A 24419-nucleotide genomic window follows, 5' to 3' on the forward strand; every position below is an offset into this window, starting at 1 on the left:
ATGAGATTTCAGATAATTAATGAAAAGTTATAATCTGTTCTTATTAGTTCAAAATAATGACTATCTTAAATTACTCATTCCAACCGTATTCACCCTCAATTAATTCAATTAATCGTTGTAAACCTAAAACCATTAAAACACACAACGATTTTGAATATTAATGTTTTAGAGAATATCTTAATTGTAGCGCTTAACCTACATATAAGCGTAGATCTTTGTGGTCAGAATGGAATCTAATAACTGTGTTCACAGAATAATCTTTAATTCTTAATTCAATTAATATATATTGAGTTTAGTTTCTTGAAATTCTAATAAAAAAAATACTTAAAATGAGTTTTTATTAGGTAACGAGCCTAAATTACTATGGGTACATTATTATACGTTTCTTAACAATATGTTTCTCTTTGTAAGGACTCAAACTTAATGCTCAACCCTCAACAAGAGAGCATCACATTTTAGGATGCCTACAGTTATTCTTTCCTAAAGAGGCATTCTTTATAATTCACGCGAAACCTATCTAAAAGTCCTTCCTAGGATTCTGAAAACAAGACAAGTCCTTCCAGTATAAATCCTTGAGCATCCAAACCTATTCATAAAACCCGATTTCAGATGCAGTTTTAAGTTTTTCACAGAACCAGAAGATTCTCACACGATCTTGCCTTCCTCTTGATGCCTAACAGATGTTTGATGATTCTTCTTCCACTTCCGTAGCGTTTTTGTCTCTTCTTCCTCTTTTGGACATCTCTTTCCCTCTTCGGATTTAGTTTGACTTGTGCCAAGATCCCGACCAGGAGTTCGTCCACATTGTGATCCAATCCGCTGGAAGTCTCGATGAACTTGCATCCACAGCTGTTCGCAAGCTTTCGTCCAACTGGGAACAGGGAGGATTGTGTTAAGATAAAAGATGACGAATTATTGAAATTTATAACAATACCTAGCTAATTTAAGCTGGTTATTTTTCTTAAGTCCCAGATGAAGGTTGAGTAATAAATTTTGAAATATATAGACAAATAAACTAAGTATTTTTTTTAACATTTCTTGAAAATTTAACCCATGATAAAAGCATAGTTTCAATTTTGTATGATAATCCTATGTACATTGCGTAGTAGTTTGGCCTAGTAGTTGTAGATTTATAGGAATAAAGATTGTTTCCAACCACACATCAGTTCGCTCCTCGTGACAGGACAAAAATATAAACGAATAGTTTTATCGACAGGTTTTAGAATATAATTTATTTTTGTAAAAAAATACAACCGACTTCAAACGCTCTAAAAAGAATGAAATAATTTCAATAAAGTAAACTTTTGTATTAGGCAAGCTCACGTATTTTAATTCGGCGCGGCTTATGATGATTTTTGATACAAAATTGAAACAGGGTGTCCATATTGCAGGTGACTGTCTATAACTAAAGGTGTTAATCTGCATGTCTTTTTCATAGTTATGCGTTAAGTGTTATTTTATTACCGTAATCAGAGATCGGCATTATAGTGGTATTAACGAGTATCTTTAAAAAGATTATAACGCATTTAAATGTTTCTAACTTGGAAAAGTAACGTTTTAATACTAAACTAGCTTCTTTTCCCTATCATAATATCAAACTAAATTATTTTACTATTCATATAGAACATTTGTGTGTGTTATTTTCATAATGCATTTATTCTGAAGTAAACATAAAATACAAGAAAATATTTCCTTTAATATATAAACAAAACAGTTCAGTATGTTTTTTTATATAGCCTATTTATGTTATCCAGCTACAATTTATTGATTTTCAAAATACACACACAATATTTAATTTCAATCATTTCAATAATTTGCAGTTTGAGCCGCGCCGACTTGAAATACGTGAGCTTGCCTAATACAAAAGTTTACTTTATTGAAATTATTTCATTCTTTTTAGAGCGTTTGAAGTCGGTTGTATTTTTTTACAAAAATAAATTATTTCATGATTTTTAGTGACTGTATAATGTTTTATATATTAATTACTTGAGGATTTTTGATAAGCAAAACTGTTTAAAACAAACAAAAGTTCCATCATTATTAAAAATCATTATTTTAAAACTGCTTGAGTCACCTGTTCAGGTTACATAATCAATGGGTATGAAAATAAACATCTTTAAATATTCCTTAAGAAAGAAAGGGTTGTCCATTACATTAGGCCTAATGAAAAACTAATTGTCTTATCTAGATACATTGAAATGTCAGACATCATCGTTTCCTGCAATCGGTGTACTTCTACATTATAAAAAGAAATACAGTAACGTCTCAAGCCTTTTGGAACAATATGAAAGTTATTCCTCAGCTACCAGCACTAAAAAATCTCTCAAAAGTGGAAAGTTTTTCTTTAACACCATAGTAGCCTACCTTTCGTATAGTACCTTTAGAAAATATTATATGAAAGAATTGTTCAGCTAAAAGTGGTGCAAGCCATCATGTAGGTGGTTTTCTTTGATCAAGATATAGCCTAGTCGAAATTGCAAATCATCTTCCTCTAGGACTTTCTGAAGCAGGTATAATAGTATTGATATGATACAGTAACTGGGTAGAGAATATCAATAAAAATTCCACATTTGCAAATGCATGTTTAGTAATTAAAATATTTAACACTTTTAATACAATTGACGATTATGCACTGTCACACTTCTTAGGTCGTGTAAGGAATAATTGCATTTGATTTATATTTAGACCTGTTTTACGAATGCTTTGGTTTTCACAATACACCTTTATTTGTCAATATCATACAGCTATTCACTGAAACATATATGTTTTTTGTAAGTCAGAATGTTCAATACTAAAAACAGAATTACTGTATACACAAATAAGGTCAAACGTTGAAATACATTTTTTATAGTAACCAAAACAAAATGCATTTTTCTCAATGTAATTCATTTAGGCTACATGGCAAGAAATAGTTTATTGATCAATATGAAGCAACTGTTTCATAAAGAATTGTCTGTAGCTTCATTTAAATGGTTTCAACTAACAGCTGTAGGAATGTTATTATTATTTATTGCACTCTCTGCACAAATGTAAACAATCTGCACAAATGTAAACAAAATAAATGTTGAATATTTAAGGTTTTCAGAATTTTTCACCGAAACAAATATTATACTTAAACATAATATATAAGGTACCAAATAGAAACTCTCCTGGTTATTTTGGTGGTGAAACCACACTGATCGGTAAAAAAATCACAGAGAAATTGGTGAACATACATAGAAAAAAAAAACATCGCCACAAACAAATTGAGAACCTCCTCCTTTTGTTGGTAGTGGGGAAGTCGGTTAAAAATGATATATCTGCCTGGTTAAAATAATTAGTCGTAACAGTTGTTTACCCAAGAAAGGAGTTGATGGCCTAGAAGAAAGACCTTTCAATTGGGTTAGCTTGAGGTCACCAATTTGTTAGAAGACCGCCTGCTGCCGAGGCAATAATCACAATCTTCAACAGACTGGCGCCAATGCTGACAAATGGCTTTATATAAAGTGTTTGAAGGACAATTTAATTTGAGTCAAACTAATAGTTTCTTATGAAAAAAATCTTAAAAAATAACCTGCAGAATAAGCGAATTTCTATTCGCCTGATTGGAATTTCACTAAAATATCTCCTTAAAAATTGGATTACTTAGAAACTTCATGTTAAGCTCTTTACCTGCCGTCGGTATTTCCCGCTTCCTCTCCAGGTCCGCCTTGTTCCCCACCAGGATGACGCCGCGGGTGGTCATGTAGTCGTTCTTCCAGAGAAACAGCAGGATGTCCTCGGCCACCTTGAAGCTCTTGCGTTCCACCACGGAGTACACAACCACGAACACGTCCGGGTTGTAGGTCAGACAAAACGTCTCCACCTGGAAAACACCAAGTGTGTCTTTAATGAAGAGGACAAGGTGTAAACGTTTGGAATGGTAAAAGAAATAGCTCGTGATGTAAGACAAAAAAATAATACATGAATAAACTATTTCTTGTTAGATATATTAACAATAGATAAATTAAACAATTCTTTAGGACAAAATACTCTTGAGTGCAGGTTGAGTATAGAATGGAGTGAGATAATCTGTGTAGAGTCGGGTACAACAAATTATTGTGTATCGGCTCAAACTGGTGTACTATTGAATATTTTGTCTAACACTATCCTCTCAGGTACCTAGATTCAAATTGATAGAAATTAACTGTGGAGACAAGTGGAAATAAAGCTCGCCTTTAAATCGTAGTGTTTGATAGCTTCAATTCTTAAAAGTGACTCAGCTAGGTCGATAGTAAAGCAGCTGCTAACTAATCAACTGTTCTTTCTGACAAAATGTCGATGTTATATTAGTAAGACAAAAAATCTGATTATTACTTAAAAAAGGTTTATACTTCAAAATACACGAAAAGTTCAATAGCTGGATTAAGTCAGCATGTATCCACTAAATTGAGAAGACGGCTTGGTGTAGATACATGATAGAGCTGTATAAAGAAAGGATTTGTCATATAATATTTGGAAATTGCTTGACTTCGAGATACAGGTAACCTAGTTAATTCAAGTTTAAGTTTAGTCGTAGTAATTAAGTTGTATTTTTGAAGTAAAAGCAACATTTTTGATGCCTGTTTTAAGCCAACAAAACAATATTATTTGTGACTGTGATTTTAAAACAGAGACGTGACATTTTATGTGTCGAAAAACTCAAGTTTTGTAAAAAAGGATCTGATGATGGTATAGCAATACCGAAACGCGTAATCCTGTTGGGTGGTCAAGGGTCACTCTATAGACAGTCTGCAGGTATTTAAGTCTACAAACCTTTTTAATTTTATGAACAAAAAAATTCTAAATGGACTTGCAAAGCGAACAATATTCCTAAAGTTACATTTTGGATACCGTAATATTTAGTCTCAAACACCCAGTATTAACAACTATTATCATTTTACAACTTAATATAGTTCAATTCAGTAAGTGGGACAATGTAAAATGTGTACAGAAAAATGTATTTGGTACAGTGTAAAACAGTAACATTCATATCCAATTAGGAAAGTTGTGCACTTTTCACACAGGCTGAATATCAAAGTTTCAATATTCCAGGAATATGTGAGGTTTTACATTGTTCGACTTTGACCATCATTACTTATAATGAAATACGTTTACATTTAGTTAGGTTGACTATTTCTTGCAAGTTACTAAGTTGGTCCTACGTAGGATTGAATCTGGACAAAATTCGATTTGTCTTACAATGTAAGGTACAATCTCAAATCTTTATGTCATTAAAAGATTGAGTAAATTTAATTGATATTTTTTAACATAAACAAGCTGTTAATCTTTCGCAAATTGTTCAATGTTTTATTTTAACTTATGTAATTGAAGGGATGTTTATACGAAATCATACCTTATGTACACTATGAATACAGAGAGTTATATATGCAAACAAATTTGTAAAACAAAACGTGACATACTGTATTCATATCCAAATCGATAAAAAATGCTATTTCCAATTAAAATTGAGTACAAGTAATTTAAACGAATACTTACTCGTTATAATTTAATTTTAAAGATAAATGCCCTTCAATTTTGGTCTTATTCACCACAATATCCTGACGGTAAATTATTCATTCGCGCAAACGCGGCTCCTTTGCATGAATGAAGTCGATCGAGACTCTGTCTTTGACCACAATACGTTAATAATGCTTTATTTATAGACGATCCTCTTAGGGGAATACTGCTTTTGCTGCTCTTCAACGGAATTTCAGCTCTTTCGGTGAATTTCGCTTTCAGAGCGAACAGAACGCTTGAAAGCACTTAAAATAGCCAGCAACTACCCCATAAATGAAGCGTGCTGTACTGTAGTTTGTAATATAATTTTATATTTTCATTACGTAGAACATGAATTTGTTGGTGAATTCATTAGAAATCCTTTTTCACTCAGTGATAAGACTTAACCAATGTCGTTACTCTACAAGTATGAAGTGGCTCGTATAATGCAGTTTATCTTGTAAGATAAGTTCTGAGAGAAGTATTTTCATTTCATGAGTTTGACTAAGTCTATAAGCAAAACATTATCCTAATTTATTGGTGGATTCTAAGGCTTACAATACATGAATATTAGAGCAGAAACATCATGGATCGTAAATGTAATTAAGTCACTGGCCCGAAAGTAAACATGTTTGCATTATTAGGAAGTGTAATAAACGTCTAAACCGTATGTCAATGTTTTTAGTATAATTTAATGGACCAGTGACGTGATTTGTATGTATTATAGGTTCATACAGTTTATGTAGTAATATCTACGTTATGTTGAATGCATTGAAATATTAAATGGAAATGTAATTAATTTTGGGGCGAAATAGGTTAGGCTACACCAAAAGAAAATATATGTTTCACTTGGTAATCTGAACTAGCTGTTACCCACGGGCTTCAACCCGTTTGACTTCAAAAGTATTATAAAAAAAACTATTGATTGGTTAAGTTAAGCTGAAATAATCAAAACAGAATACAGCATTACAAACAAATAATCACACCAGATTTTAATAAGGTAATAAATTGAAAGAATAACATACAAGAACAGCTGAGGTATTTTTAACATTAAGTATATGGAAAGTTCCCTTTGGAAAGCAATTATGACCTTAAAGGGCAATTTATGAAAGAATGGATAATTTTGCGCAAGGTTTCTCGTCATGACGAATATTTTAAGTATATGGTTTATGGGGTATGACTTGTAGTTTTCTCAAAAGTTCATGGGTACTTTTGGCTTTATATATAGACTAGCTGCTGTACCCGCGGGCTTTGCCCCGTTTAATTTCACAAGTGAGCTCGTTCGCATGGCTCAATCACGTCCTGGTTGAAGTTCGTTCACTACGCTCACTCACCTTTAGGTTGGAGCTCGTTCGCTCCGCTCACTTGCCATCAGGTTAGCTCGTTCGTTACGCTAACTCGCTTCCAGGTTGAAGTTCGTTCGCTACGCTCACTCACCTTTTGGTTGCAAATTGGCTGTAGTCATAAATTTAAAAAAATAGTGCTGCACCCTGTTGGTAATCCTTGTAACTTTAATGCTATTGAACATCATAGAACAGAACCAACTTGTTTAATTGAAACAGCTGTTAAGAAATTCCTTTTAAATATGAAAAATCATAAGGTTAACATGGGAAACTCCAGAGCCACTGGGGCGGAGCCCGAAAGCCCGATCAGAATAAAAACTACTTAGTTTTCCTATTTAATGCCCAAAGAATCGGTGTACCAAATTTCAGCCTCCTAGGTAAATGGGAAGTGGGAGAATTAGTGATGAGTGAGTGAGTGAGTGAGTCAGTCAGTCAGTGAGGGCTTTGCCTTTTATATATTTAGATGTCACCAAATAATGAATCTTGAGAAAAGTCAGTATATTTTGATAGCTCATATTTGACCCAGCTGTTATGATCGTTTTGGACTAAAATGTTTATGGGCAAAGAAAATGCTCATAAAGTATTCCTATCTCAGTTCAAAATCTGTTACCGTATATCATTCAATAAACAGTGATATGTATATCCTCCACTCGTATTCACTTTAAAACTCTTACCACAGTCTGGTGTTGTAATAATGGAATGAAAAAGAAAATCAAACATATTCCTAGTTGTCCCCACTTGATGTCTCAATGAACTTTTCAAGTGTTTGTTAATTTTAGTATGACGGCCGAACATGAAAGCTATACAAAATAAAAAAATCTTCAAAAATAACATAAAATAAGAAACATTTCTTAGCCATGTATATTATTATTGCTATCAATATTGGTAATAAAGTTTCTACACATAATGTCATAGTTGAGTCCCTACTAAGTAGACGTTTTGTGATCTCCTGAGTCGCATGAATTAACTAAACCCATTGTGACCCTGTTTGATAATGGAGGAGAGCTCGAGGCAACGTGCTAGAGACAGAATAGTTTACCAGCTATTAGGAACTCCTCATAACAATGTTTTCATTCTTATAGTTACTGTGAAAATTTGTGTTTTCAGTAGTGTACATAACATTTTTCAACATTTCTTATGATATTTGAATTAAAATTTTAGACTATTGTTGCCCATCTTTGACTAAGATGTTTTACTCAGAAAATCTTCTAAGTAAAAAGCTAACAAGAAGCTGTACTTTTGAGAAAACCACAAGCTGCACACCTGTCAACCACATATTTGAATGAAAGGTCTTGGCGTTAAACTTTCCCTAAATATATCGATATTTCGATTAACCCTCTCCTAAGGGTGGGAACCTCGATTTGATTGTTGTATTTAATCACATTGAAATTATTGAAGATTCATCAGCTGTTGATTTCATTTGGTTTTAGCATTTTTAGTTTGTTTGTTTACTTTTTCTTGAAGAATCATCAAGTTAACCTAATGATTCTACCATAGATTTCTATATTGCATCAAGAGAAGTGACAGTCAGTTTTTCTTATAATGTGGTATAGTGTTAAAACCTTTGAATAATGTTTTAATTTTTTATTTATTAGTTCAGTATTATATATTTTAAAACACACCATTTGATGTTGCAGACGTTGTGTATATAATTAAGTGACACAAGAACCATAGAGTTTGGACGGAGCCTGTGTTCCAACTGGGGAAAAAAGCATCCGTGGAGCATTTTTCCTTGAGCATGGACATTGATCAAATTTATCTTCATCAAGAACAAGCGCTTTTTCATCAAGATTGATAAAAATCAGCAGTTTGCATTGGCCAAGGCTGTGAAGAATAACCATATTCTCTGCGTTCTCTTCCCGTGGCTGCACGGACAGAACAACTAGTAAAAATAAAGATTGGTTCAAAGCTTTCATTGAATAGACTTTATCTGGAGTAAAAGTGCTATTAATAGGGAGTAGTACCGAGATTACAATTGAGAGTTGATATTTAGGTAAACCTTTAATTGCTACTATGCGACTTAACTACGTGACTTTTTAGTTACTCACCGACATTTCCGATGACGGGTGATCGATGATTTCTAACTCAGCTTCCTGTCCGTCCAGTAGAACACTGACCGTCTTCTGGCCAAACTCTTCGTCTGCAAAATAAACACATTTCGAGTTTAAAATTGATCAATAGCACTGGAAATGATCTCTTATGTCAAATCCGTCCTCCTAAATGCCAGTGAGGCTTGGACGATGGATATAAATAATACCTCACAGGTTTATGTAAACAGGTGCCTGCGGCGGATATTAAGAGTGTTCTGGCCAAACACCATCTCAAATGAGCAGCTATGGGAATGCACAGGGCAATAAAAGATAGACTTAGAGAGTCGAAGGAGGAAGTGGAGGTGGCTAGGACACACCCTTGAAATCCCGAGCCTCCCATTGAGAACAAGGCGTTAGAGTGGAACCCGTAAGGGACACGAAAGAGAGGAAGACCTTGCGGCACCTGGTAAAGACCGGTGGAGAAGGAGACTGTGAGCATAGGAAGAACTTGGGGTCAACTGAGGGACCTGACACAAGATAGGGTTGGATGGCGAGATCTTCTGGACGCCCTAGATGCTCCTAGCATGGAGCTACAGGAGAAAGTCAAGTAAGTCACTGGATGTAAACGAAACACAGTGAAATTACAAAACGTCCAATGTTTTCAAAATATTATATAAGTAATATGGAATTCATGCACTGCGGTTGAAGGTAATTCTATATTTGATTCTAGACCAAGTAATTTACAGTCAATTGGCTACATGGACAGTTAAATGCCTTCTAGTATATACAATGAAAAAGATTTGTTACTAAAAAGTATCACAAACAAAATCTTCGCCCGGTGACAAAATACAGTGTCGAGAATTTCATCATTCGCATTTTATGTTAGGCTATATAAAAAAAATTGATAAAGTTTGGGATAGTGTGGAATAAACTGTGCTACTTTATAAAGTATTTTTCCGTAATCAACTATATTAATTCATATTTACCTAACGCTTCTCCAAGAGAGAAAATGAAATATCGATGTTAGATTAAATTTGTTTAGCGAAATTTACCTGAAATTAAGTTTAATTCAAAACAAGAGGTTTTAATTTAGTTTTAATCTCACAAACATACTATTAATCTAAATACCTGATTAAATAAAATCCAACTTATGGAACAACTTCACTTATACAAAAGATTTTGTCATTTACATGTACAATATTGCGAAGTTATAAGAGTAAGTTTTACTATGCTATGTTATATGAACATTAAAAACCTGTTTGATATAAAGCGTTAAGCATTACAAAAGTCCTAGAACCCTAGTTTTCGATTTGTGAAGAAAAGAATAAGGAATTCTTGGAACAGTGATGTGAAGAACAAGAGACTTGGAGGTAATAGAGGAGAAAAGGGATATGGGGGGATAAAAGGGGGACAATGGGGGGCAAAGGGGACTTACTCCTGTATTCATTTCTATGTCTTCTCATCGTGTACTTTACAACCTGCCTTTTAATCTGAGACACTCGATCCGTCGTATTGTTCTCTCAAAAAGAGGAGTTTATGCAGTTTTCTTTATACGACACGAAATACTTGCAATGCTACCGTAGTACAATGTTATTCTAGAGGTAGTATTAGAGCAATGCATTCCAATATTGTAAAATCACTCGCAGCGTCGAAAAATATTGGAGGTGAAACTTGGATATCCAAATCAATATTTTTTACGAGAAATGTGGAAGCAAAATTATCGGTATTTTGCTGTTGTGTCAATCTTTGACATATCTTCTTTTGGTATTTTTACAGCTTTATTTTACACAAAATGCACATAGAGTATTAACAAGATAATTTTAAACGTGGTGAATTCATTATGTATAACAATAGCCAACGGCAATTCTCCTGAATGACCATATTATTGCTGGTAAATTAGCTTGTATGCAACAAAATATTATACGGGTATAATGAACCAATTATGATATCTATACTGTTTCAGTCACTACACATTGATATTCCAATAGGTTTGCATTGTTTTCACAAAGTATTGGGCATTGGTTATCAAACATCGATACTTTGATGTCGAACTGAACAATACTTTGACGTTGATCTCGTGTTTAATTAAATGCGATGCATAACCTATTAATATATATTTGAATAGTCTATTATAGGAAATATTTAATATATTAAGAACACACGTGAAAGGAATGTATTTGATACATTACCGCTGGGTTTTGGTAAATGCTCAAATGATATACTGATGTAACTAAACATAGCTTATTGAAACACGTATTTGTGATAGTATAAAATATGTCGGAGCTTCCATCTAACGAATAAGATAGCCAGTTCAATAGGCTAAATAGCTATTAATTGAATTATTTTTTACAAAAATTCCATTAATATAAATACAAATTTAAACAAGATTTTTAGTCTAACTTACGTTTAACCTGGGTCATGTTAGGTTACCTATTTAATTTTTATAATCCCTCGTCCAATCTGAACGAATTGCCGATTCGTTTATCTTGTGTACCTAATTTATTCATGGTTTCACAGTTAACTTAAGTAATTTGTGCATGTTTGAAGACAGTTTTTTTTTATGTACTAAGCAAGGTTAATTCAGCTTAATATTGTTACTTAATTCAACTGGGTGATGCGCGTACTGTCTGGGTATTACTTCCATTTCGCTAACTGTATTTATACTTTTAATACTTTAATACTTTTAATACTTTTCAATGAATTGGCTACACAGAGTATTTTAAGCCAAGTATGAATGGAGATGAGTGTAGGATGAGTGGCGCGAACTTGTAGTTTGTTAGTGACTAGTGCGCGCGTAGCTTAAGGGCGACATATTACTTAGACACAGCTGTTTATAGATAATCCATACAGCTAATGGCAACTAAGGGACGTACAGTTTATAGTGGAATCCGAACCACATTTTTGCCTTTCGTATATACGAATTGGTCTAATTACCAGGATAGTACTACGGATAGTCGAAGTACTCACTCGTTCGGACGTTAATCCACACCAGGGAGTATCGCATCCATACATATTAATCAACGCAAAAATTGAAAAGTCTATTCAACGTATTTACTACGAAATTATTTGAAACTTTACCGGAGTAAATAACTTTTAAAACAGGGTTAAATGTACATCTACAACAATTAAATGAACCTATAGAGTTTGTTGACTTACCCAATGAGGTATCGTAGGCACATATGTATTCAGAAGTGGTGAACTGGTATGTAAGGGCAGTTTTACCAACCGCAGTCCCGCCCAGCATCGCTACCTTGAATGTGGAAGTGACTGGTTCATCCTCCGTTAGTGAGGTGCTGTTCTGGGACGCGTTACTGGAACATAAATGGTTTATATTTATACAGGGTGATTGATATAAGTGTGCCAGCCGTTTTATTCAAAAACCATAAGAGATATAAAAAAAGTTAAATGGTAAGTGCCTTGGATTTTTTATTTAAGTCCAAACAATTTTTTTAGCCGCCATTTTTCCAATATGGCCGCCAACTTAGATTTTTCTTATGGAACACCCTGTATTTTATGATGTATTCCGGTAGAAAATGTAATTTGAAGACGATCTTATTCTTGTGATTTTTATAACCGTTTCAAAGATAATAATGGTTTAAGTTGTGAAATTTCTAATAGTTTTCGAATAAAACAGCTGGCATGCTTGCTTAGGCCTTAACGAAACTCTTTCTCATGCCGAAATTTCAAAACTTTAACCATTATCATCTTTGAAACGGTTAGGTTTATGAAAAAAATCACAGGAATAAAATTGTCTTAAAATTACATTTTCTACCGGAATACATCATAAAATACAGGGTGTTCCATAAGAAAAATCAAAGTTGGCGGCCATATTGGAAAAATGGCGGCTAAAATAATTTTTTCGACTTGACTGCAATTTTTTTAATAAAAAATCCAAGGCACTTACCATTTAACTTTTTTTGATATCTCTTATAGTTTTCGAATAAAATGGCTGGCACACTTATATCAATCACCCTGTATTATAAATCATATACTTCTAATCATAGTGTGTGTAAATAAAACTGATCACTTTTGGATAATAGCCTATACACTTACAATTTAACTATATATTCTTTTTGCCAAACTTAAGTCCCATAAATATGCACCTGTATCTGCTCAACTTTTACTAACATTTTTAGTGGTTGACATACTTCTGTACGTAGAAGAAGACAGAATATACATATCCAATGTAAGGTACTAAATTAACTATAAGTTAGATATTAAATATGTATTCACTAAATAATTTCCCTTGAAGTTTATGATTAATAAAATATTCACAGAAGCACTCAACCATTCCTTTGTCTAACTTATCGGGTTGTAAAAGGTCATAAGGTGACTAAGTTCCCAAACTGTTTCAACATGTTACTGAGGGAAAGTTAAGAGACGTTGTAACTTCTTGCTTACACATTATGTTTTTACCCAATATTAACTTTCCAAAAAATAACATTTTACATTTTATTTTACTTACATTGAATTAGTTTTTGTTTGTTTTCAAATAAGAGGATTTCTCCTATATTGTAAGTTTTATAGTACTTTTATACTTCAAAAGGATTGATTATTTTAATTCTACGCATGTAAATCAAGTTAATTTTAAATTAAATGCCATGCCCCGTATTGTGACATCCTATAAAGTGGGTATTATAAGAATCTTGTTTTTACTAATAATACACACATTAATGACACTGTTCATTGACCAAAACTCAAGGTTCACTTTAGGGAATTCGTGTCTTGAGAAAATGTTCATATTATTTTTGTTAAATGGTAACAGTTTCAATTTAGAGTTTCAAACCAGCAACTTTCAATTTGAAGGCGAACACTTTCCTCGGCTACCTAGCCAATTTATGATCCGAGCTGCAGTCTACATCAAGGCCTAACCGTATATTCGATATGCTATGTTCCTGGCCAAAGTATAACTTGGTATGGTAAACCTGCTAATTTATATTCAATCGCTCATCCCCTAGCCTAAACAGTTGTGGTTTAAAGTGATTATAGACAACTTTATAACTTGATGCTTGGTTAAGGTGTGGTCAGTGCACTGTGTCTGTGTGGCAGCTGACGTTGCTAGGCAACCATCCCCCTCCTACATCCCTCCACCCCCTCCACAACATGCCAGGGTCTGAATCCTCGTGGTAATCGTGTCTGTATTGTCTGGCTCTGATATTCTGATCTCTGCTCTCGAATTTTTCTCTTTACCATCTTAGAGAGGCGTGATGTAATGGAATGCAAGAGGTGAACATTTTTTGGATGTAAACATTTATTGATTTTCGATCAAGCCTGTATCGGTTAGTTTATGTTGTTTAGCGAGAAAATTTTCCAAAATTGATTTGGTAAAGTTTTTAAAAGTATTTAGTGAACTACACGTCTTGGTCAAGGTTACTTGTTGGTTCAATGGGTTGAATACATTTTTGGAGTCATGGAGGATCGTAGAGAATGGAACATTCCTCACATTAGTTCAGCGATCGTCAAATGTATTACCTATAGTTGTCCAATGAAAAATACAAATGATGAAAAATGTTTGACTCGTCCAATACATTTGTAATATGTCTACTGGAAATAAACATGTCTTATGTCTTTTGCCCGATTTCATGCGATACAGTCACCTTGTGTGTTTAACTCATGGAGGCCAATAAGTTAGCTCAAGGATTGCTTCTTCAACTTCTTGAGATATCCAATCCACTATTGTAGCTTACAACTCTGTGGTGATCACCACGGACTAAACTTTTGTACCGTTTGAGAAATCGTCGTATGAGTATTTAGCTGGAATACAAATTAATAATGTTTAATAGGATTTTTCTAAAAATATTTATTTTAGTACAACGAATAATGTTGAACTGAAATATAATTGATTTGGTTGAAAATTATTCAAACTCATGATTTATTAAGAAAATATAATGCATTAAGAATACTAAGTTCATAATTTGGGGGTTCAACGTCCAATAAAATTGACTTCATTGCGAGCACTATAATCACTCGGCTACCCAGACAATTTACCCATTGAAGAAACCGCAAATCTATTAAATCGATTACGGGTAATGTAAAATCCTATGCTTAAGTATGCTACGTAGACAGAGTGGACTCTGTCAAACTAAAAAAATACAATGAAAATGTTTTTCTATGTAAATATTGTAATTTTTATTACAAATTGTGTCGATAAAATATTTGATTGGATTTCAAGTAAACAAAAATACCCTTATAAAACAGTTCATGTAATTTTAAGGTCTTTAAACAGATTTTCTTAAGTCTGTCGTGTTAATTAAGGAAACCCGTTAACTGATAGACCAATCAATATAGCCAGAGATTCGTGTATTGTTTGGTAATTTAAAAATTGAAACCATTTAGCAGTTGGTAATTTGTCATTGGGTTTTATCAGATTTCAAGCGGTGACAGGAGTAACGAATGGAACGCCACTCTATCATTTTTCACTTCTTGTTTCTATGGAGCATAGTGAGCTTTACAGCAAGTTTCCTTTTATCGCTGGAAAAGGTGTATTGACGACAATTAATGAATAATTATGGTGCAGACATTATAATTGTGTTTTTTGTCAGTTGTTGCTTAAATGATTGACGTATAAATCTATGTTACTATATAATAATGTTAGACTATATTTGAAAGATATCTTGCCAAATGTTTAGTGATGGTAAAAGTAAAGATAAGTTCCCTAGCTTAAGAAGGGCGCTTGTCTAAAAATTCATGTCAAGTGACTCTTAATGACATAATGATAGAAATAAAGCTGATAAAAGTAAACAACGTAGTTTGGAGTGATCAAAGATCGAAATACAACTCGTTACCTAGGGTTGAAAAACAAATCACAACGTAAAGCTCAACCCTTTATATACTCACTTATAACACATTAAAACATGAACTCTAGGACGTTGAATTATCCTGTATATCCTGTATATTCATTTAAATATCCAGTAACTCGTGCAGGATACAATGCAGGAGAAGTAATGAAACAGTAATTAAACTTGTCACCCCCAGATGGTCTTGTAATGTCAGTTTTCCCCCCCATTCTCTTTGCCACCTCTCTTCCTCACCTTCTCTCTACAAAAAACACATAGCTGGATACCGACCTTTGGTTTACAACCGTATTTTATTTGCAAGACTAAACTTACTTTTCGTAAATTAAATTAGTTTTAGTCGTTAACTTGTATTTTATTTTGATTCTTATTGTTCTCTATTTAAAGAACCAACTGAACTGGTTACAGCATTCTTTTTATTTTAAGGTTATATGACCGTATAGCAGTTAGTATGTGTTAAATTATAAAACTTTTATTTGCTTCGTTTACTGTTTTTGCCTTTTCTACAAACTTCGATATGTTCTTCAGGTTTTTTCTCTTATTTCATTTTCGCTTTCTATCCTCGGCAGATACAATATATGAAAAAGCTTTGTTAAAGAAGACAGTATCGTGTTAAATATACGCTTTTATAGTATTAATATTTTGAGGTAGTAAATTACTTACGTATCTTTATTTTATCCCGCTCACCAAATCCGCAATAGTAAATTTAATTAGTTCCTCAATAAGATAATGGAGACAATGTATTTTGTTTATCAAATTTAATATCTCGGTAACCAACAGGTAATAATAATAATAGAATAAACATTTAAAAATAACATTTGTCTTGTAAGTTGGGTTTTAAGCCAGTTTAAATGCTTAAACGGTTTGTATAGTGTTAAAAAGTACTTATATCTTTTAACTCTGGCGTACAAAATCGTGTATTCGGTGTACGATTCTTCAACCTTAGGCCAAGGTAGCATCGGAATGGTTCACGAATTCATTCAAACAGATATTAGTTTGCACTTTTTGCCAAAATCTCTTTTAAATCGGGATTCCTGAATGTAAAAGTACCGTGGTCTGGACCTAAACATTACCTTGCAGAAGACGATAACACCTTTTTCCTTAAAGGGAATTTTAGTGAAAATAAAAGTATTACAAACCCTATATTAATCTATTATTGCTATTTGTATTACGTTTGACTTTCTAGAGTTGTAGTAATAGTATAATATTATTGAAGTAAAATAGTGAAGTATTCACCAAAGTGTTTTTATGAGCATTTTATTGTTCTTGGTTATTTAAAAAGGATCGTCGTGCACTTTTCTTTTAGAAAATCAATATTGTGAAAAACAATGACAATTTCTCCAAAGATAAACAAATAAGCACATCAGTATAAGTTATTCATTTCCCACCCCATAGCAAGTTTAGAATATGAACCCATTAAAAGTTTTAAGGTTCCGATACTCTTTTCGTAAGTGGTTAAACAAACCATAAGCAGTCTAAGTTGCCGAGAAAAGTTTGCGGCGCTCAATCTTCCTACTTTAAAAGAACACTCCGTCTTTTCCTGGCAGATTCTTTATTATTTTATTCGCTCAAAATAGCATGTAAACGTTTGTACGCATAACTTTGTAAACTTTGCTCCGATTCCATGAATAATTTATAACATTATTGTTAAACGTAATGTCTTTAAGGCAAATATTTGTCAAAGAAAACGAGGATAGAGGATGGTTATACAATAAAAGGTTTAAATTACCTGTATCCGTCAAGTGATCTTGGTTTGTAGTTGGTTGACTACAGCTGTTTCATGTTAATATAACACATCTTCAGGTCAAATTGTTGCATTGGTTTATTCCAAAGAATGGTCGTCATAAGGTTTAAAGTTCACAAAAAAATAACACATACACGTACACGAAACATTTATTTATCACGCGCTTTTTCGTTTTATGTTTTGGTCAATCACTACGGTAATAGCTTATTCCCTTTATGGGAAATTCGCTAAAAAGAGGTAAGTACTTAACTCTTTAGAGGATCATTACTTACACTCGAAGTTGTAGATTTCAAATGTTAAAATACCTCGTATACCAACGATGAAATGTGCTCCAAATAATTTCTGAGTGTTTTCAAAAGAATCATTAGTCTTAAAACAGATGTCTATAGCAAAATTGCTACGTTAATGAGTCCATAGCACCACTCTAAGTATAGTACCAATGGTGTAGTTGTATTGACATCACAAACAGAAGCATTGACTATATAGTCAATGGCAGAAGTGTTCATTTATTGGTGCATTCATTATCATGTGACAGCGATAGAAAATTGGGGCTCACATTACCTTTCAGTATCATTGGCAAGACAGTGGCTACATATGTTATGACAAAATACAATCAGCTGGTGTTGGGCAACAATGTCATCCATGGACACTTACACTGAACCATGTGTATTGGTTCAAAAATATATAACTTAAAATTTATGTTAGGACAAATAGGCTAATTTTATTAGTTAGGATAGTACAAATACCAATCATAAATGGACCATAAATTAAATCGAGTAAAGCGAATTGCAGTCTGCAAAATATTTGTCCTTAATATGGGAAAAAACATTTTGAAAAAAAAAACTACTTTGGTTTTGTTTATGCAATCGTTTCAAAAAAGATTAATCCAAAAATCGCACGGAATTTCAAACTGAGTTTGTAAAATACAGACCCTCAAAATGAATATTCATTTCTCAGACGCTCGTAGTTTCCTAGTAAGAGCTGCGGAAAGTTTTTCATTTGAAACTTCACCAAGGCTTGTTGACTTACCTATTAAAACTTCACTCATTTACCGTTTGAAATCACTTTAAGGATCCTAATATAATTTCCTGGATGTTTATCTAGATATTGTCAGTTGGAAGGTGAAATAATCATCAGTGATCACCGTTTTTGTAGTTGGGTTTAATTACAACTCATTGTGTAGTATTAAACATTTACGATTGTTAAATATTAATCTCATCCTAACGGGCTCATGTCTCATTGCCACCACGCTGAACATCTTCCATAATATGTATTTTCTGATTCCATACATACATAAAAATAAATATTTTCCAAATCGTATGTATTTTGAAATCTTTGCCTGGGGGGTATCCTGTAGTTCATATCTGTACGAACGACCCTAGCAATGCGACCAAGAGTAGGCATATTAGCAACTTATTACCGCTCTCATCTACTTCGCTTTCCAAACCCCTGGCCCTTGGAATTTATCTGACATTGTCATGGCCCCTATTATCAGTTACCTGGGTATCCTGTCGCGGTTGGAAGGAGTGGCGCCGCTGTTGCTGGAACAGGTACTGCTGACACTGCTGATACTTTTGCTGCGTCGAGACTTGAAGGAGTCACCGAGGTTGCATATACCGCTGGGTGTTATGCTGAAACTCCTCAGTCTGTAGAACTCGCCGCTGTTCTCTTCGTTCCCTGACCGCTTTATCTGTCCCAGCATCGGCTGCAAGAAAAATAGCTATTACAGTACACGAATGTTGTAGATAATTTGTTAGTTTAAACGTTTGACTGTAGATATTTTAACCAATGAACCTTGGAAAACAGCAAATTAGTACTATACAAATAATCAAGGTGATATTATCCTAGTTCACTAACACCAGGTTTTTTCTCATTTACTAGAACTGCACCAATACTTCTCACTTCATTATAAATAACATACAACAGCGAGACAACGTTACGAATGAACACCTGAAATATCGTTTACACGTCCTTTTTTAACAATACATATTGATTTTATCTGGAACATGAAGAGGTTTGATGCCTAATGCAGTGCAGTGAACAGAACAGGATAAATATTGAGAAGATTGGAGGGGAGGAAGGATATCCACTAATCGAGTAATGGAAGCAACAGGTGGTCTAGGGGGCGAGCAGTCTGTTTGGTACAATGCCCCCACAACCCCCCCCCCCCAGCCACCCACTCATCCTGTCGGACCATAGAGATATTCTATCAACTGACCACATTTTGTGTACGTCGTTGAAACCTATCTATGTCAAACAATGGCTTGTTTTTGCAGCCGTTCCTCCTATCCTTTATACGTTTACTTTTGCCAGTTTGTTGCAGAATTTAGTGCAACTTTTTACGCTTTCGTTTGGCTTATTGGTTTTAAAAGGTTGGTTTTGTTGTTTATTTGGATAAACATTTTGTATTGATAAAGATTTATTACAAATGAAATATACTTCGTAATGCTACGGAACCAGCACACTTCTATTTGTTATATAATATTGAAACGACAATAGGAATAAGTTATATAACGTTAAGGGGACTGAGGGAAAGTTGTCATGTAATGTTAAATCTGCTAACGTTATTCAGAAAAAGGTTGGCTCAGCCATTCTTGATCATTGGACTTTTAAATTAATCTTCCTGGATGAAGAAGACAACAACAGCTCGTCCTAGTCATTAGTAAAGCTACAGTCTACATTCATCATTCATTCATATTCATGGCAAAATACTCCTTATCACGTCCTAAACTTAATTTTTGATATAGTAATGGTAAAGGTTGGTTACCGTAGGTGAGGTTAAGTATTAGTTTAGGTAATTTAGGTAAGCTCAGAAGGTTTGGATTAGGTAAGGCTGGGTATTTTATCATATTGGTATCGTTGTTTTATGTTTTATGCTTCAACTCCAGACTATTCTCACGATCTAGTATATACTACTCAACAGAAAGTTTTTTACACATTAAACAAATTTAGAGGTAAAACCAACACAAAGTTGACGGTCTATAACGTTTAACACGCCTGTAAACACCCACTCTTACCCTTCTCAGAATTGAGTTAGCAGCCTTCGTATTTGACGTTGAGCACTATACAGATACTCTGTTACTATAATTTAGGAGGTTTCACATTTTAACGATATTTCGGTTCGATTTCGGATTGGATTGGGATCTTACTTCAACTTGGAATGTTTTCTAGGGAAATGCCGATTCAATGAAAATGGAACTGTTACATAACTAGGTCAGTTCATAAAGGGTTTGAGATTGTTTGACGACGATAAAGCTAGGCCTACGAAGCGTCTACTAATACATAAACAGTAATATTTGTTACCATTTAAAACAATCTGCATCACTTCGTGGCTTCAAAATCTGTAATATATTTGATATATATTTTTGATAAGGATGAAAACGATTGTCTCATCATATTCCTATTATTTGCATAGCGAGTCATATTAGTTTCATTGCTTGCGCGATCTATTCGAGGCATCGTGGAAAAATCACAAATTGAAACATGCAAAGAAAACGCGAAATCTAACAGTCTTTTTCTTGCTTCTTTGCATTTTTAACTTACAATATTTTACTTAAATTCCCAAAAACATCAATAAAACATAGTATGAAGACACAAAATCATATCACAACACAATGTACGTTTAACGTAAGAAATTTTCTTTTACATTTTATACAAATAACACTACAGCATTTCACTTGAATTCACTGAAACATTACTAACTACAGATAACCCCATTTTCGTGTGGATGTAAACAAAATTGTGTCATGGTCATCTGTTTTGGTGTAAACAAACTTAAACTTGAAAAAGTTCAGATGATTGACGACAGAATTCAGAACAAACTATGAAATTCTAAAAAGCCTATAGGACGAAGAGTTTTTACGGGTATCATCCATCCCGCAAGGCACATCTAGAGGATAAGAGCTTTAAATTGATACCAAATATGCCTATACGAATAAATATTTATTTAGATTTCGATTTGCTGCACACAAAATCCAACAAATTCTTTTTATGATATAGATATGTTTTTGCCAGTAAACATATCTGTATTACAGTTAAAAACTTCCCATATTTAGTTAATTCATATGGAACATAGCCACGATGTATGATAGTGTAATAAACATTTACAAATTGTAGAATATAAGTTGTATTTACTATTTTTGATTTTTAAAACAGTTAGTCAGCTAGGAAAGGAAGTTAATAGTTCATTTGATATCAGTTTGAGACAACCCATTTATAAAACCCAGAGTTAAAAACCCTTCCGTGACAACTCCGTCAACAGAGCTAAATTAATTGTATCATAAGTGTTATACAAATACACGCTCTGCACTACGGCGCGGCGTTGGTAGGCAAAACGGCAGCAGTATCCATATTGCCAGTAGGTTTTTGCAGGCGTTTTCAAATATCATATTTTACTATTTAGTATAAAATTTCGTAAAAAAAATGTTTTCTCTGAAGTGAAAAAGTACAGTACATCATAAAAATGGCTTCTAAAGTAGATGCTAGATATTTTTGATATATCCATAAAATATTCAATAATTGTAGTCCTTATTATATAATAAATTAATTATATAATTAATTATATATTTAATAGTTGTATCTTTTGGATCATTGCTACGTAATCTTTTGTTACAGTCTATAGTCTCATCGCGTATTATAGCCACGCACCAGGACAACATCCCACGCTTTAATTAAGCTTTGATCAAAGGCTATGATAAAAATGTAGAGCTGGGATAAGAACAAAGGTTTATTAAAATCTGTAAACGATACAGTAGCGTGGGCAGTGGTATAGCAATTTGTTAAGGTAAAACAGTTCATACACAACGAAACAGATACTTTTTCATTTAAAATAAATTCCTTCTTAGGGTATAAATCATTGGTCAAATTTTGTTAGTATGTAGGAGTCGTATTACTTGTACAATATTAAGGACGTTCATGGTAGAGTGAGGGTATATGCAAGTTGTGTAAATAGCCAAGTGGTTGTAATGTTTCCCATGAAATCTGAAGGTTTTGGTCCAAAGTTGGATCAGTTCTGAACCCAGATACCATTTAAATTGCAACCATCAATTACTGCTTTCTAACAAAAAGACGACGTTGGATAACAAATTTTGGAGCAGCCGTTTTACTTTGAAGTAAAAATTCTGATTTAGTAAACAAATAAAATAACAAATTAATATCAGGAAATTAATGAAAAGTCCCGTCTGTGACTGAAATAAATAAAGTTATAAAATCGCCATTGAACATATAGAAGTAACAGACGTAGTCGAGTTGAGAAGATGTTAAGGTTGTCAGTTGAGGGCTTCGACATTGTCAATGGTATGTGACAAGGTGGAGTGGCTTAGGACTTATTTCTTCCTCCCCTCCTCCTAATTCTCCCCCACCCCTCACCAAAACGCAATTTCTATAATACAATCCTTGTCTTGTAGTATCCTTTAATCTTTCTATAATCAGCTGTTGTTATTAGTTAGTAAAACAATTTTGTTCAATGTTTTCGTTTTGATATTTACAGTTTTAAAATTTTTTCCCAAGAGTGTTTTCAAATGCTTGCAATTTTTAACTCTAGTTCAAAGACACTGTGATTGGCGACGAAGGAAAGTTATAAAAAAATGTCTAATCAATATTTGGATCTAGAAGGTTTTCTAAATTTGGATTTGATAAGTTATTGATACAGATCAATTCACAGTACTCTTGAAAGCATGCACTGAGATCAAAATAACACTTGCAATGAAGATTATTGAACAACGTCAACTTCAACCTCCAGTACAACAGAGTAATACGCTGGTAAGTAATATTCAACCATTTTCCAACTACATAATTTTAAGAGAACAGATTTTTAAGAGAGACTAAAGTCTTTGACTTTTTAAGCCAAAGATGACTGGATTCGAGAACAGTTACTAAAATCAGACACTACTTAATTCAAAGACATTCTAACCAAAGATACTGCTTTGGAAAATTGCATTCCTAAGTTAATTGTGGAGACAGCTTCAGAATAAAACAACTTAGTGAAATCGAGCCACATCGTGCGCTGCCGTATAATACCATTCCTTCTGATTATTCAACTTTTAAATTACGATAAACTGTGAGGGCAACTTGAAACACTATTATGGAAAGGTGGGCAAAGTAAATACATAAAAATCACTAACATTTGTACTATTTGTACTATTTTTACTCTGCAACTCTAAATTGTTAGGAAAGGTAAGGAGTTGTTTAGGAACGTCTTGGAAGAAGTTGGATTTGAAGAAAGCACTGCAGGTACTATAAATTTACTCACAATTTGTAATTGAGAGTAATTTAATGTGACTGAATTGAGGTGCAGAGTTTTTTTTTAGGGAGAGATGCATTTTCCACATCTCCCTAAAAAAAAACTCAGCAACTCAATTCAGTGGCATAAAGTTACTCTATACAATTAACCTTATACTGCCTAGTGCTTTCTTCAAATCCAACTTCTTCCAAGACGTTCTTAAACAACTTTTTACCTTTCCTAACACTTAAAGGGTTAAATTTATCATAGTTTGAAACACAAGTGACTTCCCGGCATATGTTTGAACACATAATTTCTCATTCTCGCCAAGTTTAAAACGACGTAATCTCTGTAAGTCGATCTAAGTAAACAAGAAGATACATGAAGTGGCCTGTAACAGGTTGCTGTGAAGGTGTTGCCACAATATTGATGCTGTTTGATGAAGGCTTCCCTTGTAATGGATTATTGACAACCACTTCACGTCCTAGTAGCCTGGTTTGCTTCACTAGGCAGACTTGATTTGTTTACCAACAATGATCCCAGTAAGTCGGCACACCCCATGTTGACTATCAATATGATTGTTTCATTAAAGTTTTTAAAATTTATTTTTATTTTGAGCCTACATGCTATTGGCGTTTTAGACATATGAAAGGGTAAGTTACAAACTATTTTCTTATCAACATTTTGATGGCATCATTCTTTTACAGCCAAACCCACAAACGGCATTTGATTCCAGATTATATCCACTTTGTGTTTAAATCCACCATCATTGAGACTTGAAGGCGAGGCTTC

The 24419-nt window shown here is 33.5% G+C and overlaps 1 protein-coding gene across 1 annotated transcript in view; it reads right to left on the bottom strand.

Annotated features, from left to right (window-relative positions):
- Positions 1–438: 438 nt before the first annotated feature.
- Positions 439–24419, bottom strand: part of LOC128997307 (ras-related protein rapB-like) — a 75102-nt gene continuing 51121 nt past the window's right edge. The window contains exons 2-6 of the mRNA XM_054422939.1: positions 18907–19112; positions 12026–12180; positions 8888–8979; positions 3652–3844; positions 439–871 (exon numbers count right to left, since the gene is read on the bottom strand). Coding sequence (XP_054278914.1) covers positions 627–871; positions 3652–3844; positions 8888–8979; positions 12026–12180; positions 18907–19112 — 891 coding nt within the window. The 3' untranslated portion in view covers positions 439–626. The remainder of the gene's footprint in view (positions 872–3651; positions 3845–8887; positions 8980–12025; positions 12181–18906; positions 19113–24419) is intronic.

Source organism: Macrosteles quadrilineatus, unplaced genomic scaffold (genome assembly GCF_028750875.1).
Source record: "Macrosteles quadrilineatus isolate MER2022 unplaced genomic scaffold, UCM_ALF_1.0 Scaffold_6__1_contigs__length_79288215, whole genome shotgun sequence".
Classification (NCBI taxonomy): domain Eukaryota; kingdom Metazoa; phylum Arthropoda; class Insecta; order Hemiptera; family Cicadellidae; genus Macrosteles; species Macrosteles quadrilineatus.